This window comes from Microtus ochrogaster, chromosome 21 (genome assembly GCF_000317375.1).
Source record: "Microtus ochrogaster isolate Prairie Vole_2 chromosome 21, MicOch1.0, whole genome shotgun sequence".
Classification (NCBI taxonomy): domain Eukaryota; kingdom Metazoa; phylum Chordata; class Mammalia; order Rodentia; family Cricetidae; genus Microtus; species Microtus ochrogaster.
In genome coordinates this window covers 3,289,059-3,294,063 of record NC_022022.1, presented here as the reverse complement: position 1 = coordinate 3,294,063, position 5,005 = coordinate 3,289,059, and the positions used below count along the sequence as shown (strand labels likewise).

The following is a 5,005-nucleotide window of genomic DNA, read 5'->3' as shown; positions in this document are numbered from 1 at the left end:
CCCCTCCCCCATCAAGTCCCCCTCCCTCATTAGCCCGAAGAGCAATCAGGGTTCCCTGACCTGTGGGAAGTCCAAGGACCACCCACCTCCATCCAGGTGCTAGTAAGGTGAGCATCCAAACTGCCTAGGCTCTCCCAAAGCCAGTACGTGCAGTAACACAGAAGAAGTGGAAAAAATTGACTTTATGAAAGCAATAGAGTCCCTTGTTCTATATTCTTGTGGTTGTTGTTTTTTGAGGGTTTTTTTCCCCCCAAAGCTGGCCTGAAGTGGTGAACCTTCAGCCTCCTCCTCCCAAGTGCTGGAACTAGAGGCAAGTGGCTACCACACCCAGCTAAGTTATTTTAAAGGACGCCGGCCATCTGCCTAGGTTTCTACAGGGACAGAGAAACGCACAGTAGGCGGCCAGGTGACTTGGAGCCTCTAATGGGAACAGCGATCCAAAGCTGCGGTGGCCTGTCAGCGCGGCTGGGTGAGTCCAGCTGGCGCAGGAAGCACCAAAAATAAGCTACAAAGCATTCTGGAGCCGTGCTTATGGTTTGGATTCCAAACACACTTTGTGTTTATCCCTCACCAAGGAGGGGTATTTTTACGTATCTGTGTGTAAAGCGAGACTAAAGGAGAACACTGGAGGCAAAGGAATGTTAAGTTGTGGGCCTGAAGCTGAAAAACAGAGATTTAAAGTAAAACACTAGGAACGCCTCTGTCTTGCAAAAGAAGGCAAACCGCCATTCAGAGGCAATAAAGCCGCGCACCCAGGTACCCCCCACACTCCCGAGCTTCACCTGGGGGTCGGTGGGCAGCAGCCCGGCTCGCCGGAGGGAAACTGAGAGGGGCGGGGAGAGAGGGACAGACACACCTCGCCGGGCGAGGCTGGCGGCCACCTCACTCGTCCAGCTGAGGGACCCGACCCAGGGGACCGAAGGGAGACTCACTTCTCCAGCTCTCCAGCCCATGGGCGACGGGTTTGGTCCCCAGCTCCCCCGCGTCCACCTCTGTGATCCCTCCACAGATCCACGATCGGTGGATCGTCCGGGCTCCCCAGATCCCACACCTTCGTCCTTCCCGGACCCCACGCTGCATTCCTTTCGGTCACAGATCGGAACCCGTTACCTGCAGAGCGGCTCGACAATCCTGCAGGTAGTCCTCCATGGTGAAGCCCGAGGTGTGCCGTCCCCCCTCGGCTTGGAGAGGTAACCCGGCCGAATGCACCCCGCCCCAGACTCAGGGTCTAGAGCCGAGAGTCAGGGGGCGGGACTCGAACCCGCCACACAAGGGTTCGGCCTCCGAACCCCAGAAGGAAGTGCGTAATCCGGCACTCCGGCGTTGCCCCGCCCCCAGAGGCGGAGGCTGAGTTCTGAGCCCAGAGACTCATGGGAGGTCAAGGAGGAGCATGTCTCAGTTCCTCCTGGGAAATGTAGTCCGGAAGCTCCTAAGTGTTTTCCCCCAAGCGAGCAGTTTTCTGAGCGCTATGACATACAAGTTGTGTATGTGTCACAATAACTCGCCTTTATGGCATCTGAACTTGCTCTTCCAGATAGGACTATGTATAGTATCTTTCCATATATTACATCGAGCATCTGTTTGAGATTAATGTAAATTGATCTCTCAAAAAAATTTTTTTTAAATACAAAGTCTTGCTGTGTAGCCCAAGTTAGTCTTTGGTGAATGCTGGATTCACAAACCTGGCTTGGGCGGGACTTTAAATTACAACATATGTCTATATCTTATTAAAAGAGCTTCCCATATTAGGTGTTTTATTTTAATTCTTCCCTTTACCAAACTGACCTAGTGTGACCAGTGATGTGTTGTTCATGCTAGGGAAACATTAGCATAATTTTGGACCTGTCGTCTTAAAATCTACAGTCGTGCCAACTCTTCCTAACGTCCTAACTCTGCAGCCTCTTTCCCCTTACAGTCTGGACAAATATCTCCTGTCATTCTTGGACTGATGCAACTGTGACTTTGCTTCCTGGGTCCCTGTTGCAACTGTTCTCTCTTTCAGAGTTGCTTGAAGTCTTATTCCGGCAGCCACGTCAATAGAGGCGCCTTCAGAATGTAAGGCTAGGTTCCAGCCTCCTTAACTGCCACTTTCGTGCCCCAGCGCAGACTCGGGGGGGGGGGTCCCTTTGTCATAACTTGTCCCCTCATTTTTAAATCTATCTTCAGATGTACCTGCTCCTCAGGGAGGTGAGAGGAGACGAGGGTGCGTCTTCTTCACCCTAGATGTGTTAACCAGGTACACAGCTCAAGCATTTTCATTTCTAGCCTTTTAGGAAACTTACAGGGAGGAAGGGAAGACTTGGAAAGGAGCCCTCTGGGGGGGTCCCGCAAAACAGAAGCGGGGTCTTTTCTTTCACACTAAAGGAGTAAACGTGCAAACACGATGCTCTTTCGCCCTGCTTCCGTGGCTCCAGGGCAGAGGACGGCCGCCGGCATCCAGGGAGGGCCCAGCAACTGCTGCCGTCCCGCCCCGCTCCTCCCCGCCCAGCCAGGCTGCTCGCTTGCTTTTCCCGGTTCTCACCAGAGAGGCACACGCGCTCCGTCCCTTCCCGCGGCCACGGAGGGAAGAGAAAGGGTCTGTTGTTTTTCTCTCTTCCTTTCCGCCGCTCACCGGCTGGCTGCACACCGGCTCCGACAGCCCTGATGGGAATCCCACGCGCCTGAGCAGGCCCCTCCTCCAGGGACCGGCTAATTTGTCTTTGTCCCGACCGAGGGAAAGAAGAAGAAGAAAAACCACAAACTTCCTTTGCAAACCAGTTTGCGGCCAGGGCCTGGAGCGCACGCCGGAGACTCAGTCGCTCGGGAATCCTGAAGACGCCGGAGGCCCCGGGAGCGCCGGGCTGCCCCCCACCGGTCCCCAGCCCGTCCCCAGCCTGCCCTCGCCCCCCACCCTCCTCCGGCGTGCCCGGGACTGGCAGTGAGTCCGGAAGTGGCCACGACCCAGGCTGGACGTCGCGCGAGGAAAGCCGTGTCGAGCCGTGGGAGCTCCGGGGCTGACAGCTGGGAGGCAGCTGGCGCTGGCGGCGCCCCTCGACGATGTCCCCTCCTCCCGCGTCGGGCCGCCAGAATTGAGTCCTCTCCCACTCCCGGAAACGCATCCACCCCTTTAAGGTAAAAACTTTGTTTTCAAACTGTCTTCTTCGCCTCTTCTCGCAGCTCTCCTTTCCCTCTCCGGCTTGGGGGGAGTTGACACCTGATGTCCCGTCTGCGGTCTCTACACCTGGGTCGCTAATGGGATCCTTGCTAGGCACGGGGAGCAGTGAAAGCAATGGGGTTCCCTTCGTTTCCCCTTTATAAACAAACCTTCTCCCCCTCTTTGGGAGCAAGAATTGCAATGTTTGACTTATTCTGGAGGAATCTCAAAGCACTGTGGCCGTGAAGGTTTGCCTTCAGCTGAGGAAGAGATTGGGTAAGACTAGAAAAGGAGAGAGAAGGGTCCTGAGAGAGGGTAATGTCTTCTTGAAGCTAAAGACTACCCATTTAATATGCTTCTTCCACTGTGTAATAGTATCTGCCGCTGACTAGGAAGGGATCGGGTGTTTTAACTCCCTCACCTGCCCCCATAGTTAGGTCTAGTTAGAGAGGAGGTGTAGGATTTGGGCAGAAGAAAAAAAAGGCTGAAATCCCAGTTTGTCTGAGTACCCTCCCCTCGGACTTTCCTGCCTCTGGGCTTTGCAAAGTGCGGTTCCTGCTCTGCCCCTGCCGGCTGTCGCTGAGACCCCACTCCCTCCACTGGTTTCTTGTCGCTCCTCTCTTTGGTCGGCTAGCTTTCCCATCCTTCACTTGAGTATTGATCGTTTCTAACCTTGGGCAGAAAATGAGCCACGCTTTTCCTTTGGCTTTTTAAATTTCCCAGGCGTGGCCTCTGTTTCAGGGTTCACCCTAAGTGCCATGGGGGGAGGGGGAGCGGGGAGAGATATGGAGAGAGAGGACGAAAAAAAGTGTAAGGCCAGCATATTAATTTTGCTAGCGTGGTTCTAAATTAACAAAATATAAATCACCCACAGCTAGCACAAATTATATTTGAATAAGGAGAATGATCTCTTGAGTTATTTTCAGTAACTTTGACATTTCTCTGTAGCTCAGGCAGACCTTGAACTAGAGATCCTCCTGCCCTGATCCCCTGCTATTCAGCAGGGATTGGCAAACCTCAGACACCACAACAAGCTAATGCCACTCCTGTCCGCTAGGCCTTCTCCCAGCCCCCAAGTCCTGAAGGTTTAGAAGAAGAAAACAGGCGCTGAAGAAGCTGAACGGAGGGCAAGAGTTCCAGTCAGGCACGTCATAAACCACTTAAAATCCCTTCACTTGGGAAACTGAGGCAAGATTACCAAAAGCTTGAGGCTAGCCTGGGCAAACCAGTGCTCTGCTTGTCTCTGCCCTCCCCCCCCCCAAGTCCTGGGATTAAAGGTGTGTGCAATTTCTTTTAAAATCATTTAAAAGAAAAAAAGGGCAAGATTTAATTTGATTTAAATTAATTAATCCCTGCTTTTGTCTTCCTTTCTTTCGATGCTGGCGATGGAACCCAGCACCCGTGACCGCTCTCCACATTTTCTGTTCTCACTGCTGAGTAGGGAGGGACATAAGGAGAGGAAGGGAGACTCCGGGGAGGAAGGGATTGTGACTGTCACTATCTGTAGTCCTATCTGTCTGTTACTTGATGTCTAATGCAGATAGACAGCAAGGTGAACAAGTCCAGTGTTCACCTGGAAAACCATCTCGATGGGAGCCATGAAGAGAATGCTTGCTGGTGGATGTGAGCCTGGAGCCGGGGTGTTTTGTGCCAGGCAAGGCTCCTTCGCTGACCTATACCCCCAGCTCTTTATTTTTAAGATAGGATCTCACAAAGATCCTCCTACCTCAGCCCCCTTTAGCAATTAAAATTAAAGGCTTTTGTTACTACACACAAGTAGTGAGGGATCATATATATTATAAACATATATACATACACTATGATCATATATAATATATATTGTATGTGAGCTTTTTTTTTTTGTTTTTTTTT

At 52.3% G+C, this 5,005-nt stretch overlaps 2 protein-coding genes across 3 annotated transcripts in view; one reads left to right on the top strand and one right to left on the bottom strand.

The window, feature by feature from the left end:
• The window catches only part of Prune1 (prune exopolyphosphatase 1), a 41,632-nt gene extending 40,189 nt beyond the window's left edge, over positions 1 to 1,443 (bottom strand). The window contains exon 1 of one of the 2 annotated variants that reach the window (XM_005356981.3): positions 1,111 to 1,443. In XM_005356981.3, coding sequence (XP_005357038.1) covers positions 1,111 to 1,149 — 39 coding nt within the window. In that variant the 5' untranslated portion in view covers positions 1,150 to 1,443. The other variant, XM_026784057.1, reaches the window with a different exon arrangement.
• A 1,271-nt stretch (positions 1,444 to 2,714) lies between these two features.
• Positions 2,715 to 5,005, top strand: part of Mindy1 (MINDY lysine 48 deubiquitinase 1) — a 13,359-nt gene continuing 11,068 nt past the window's right edge. Inside the window, exon 1 of the mRNA XM_005356979.3 lies at positions 2,715 to 3,111. The gene's annotated coding sequence lies outside the window, so the exon portion shown is untranslated. The remainder of the gene's footprint in view (positions 3,112 to 5,005) is intronic.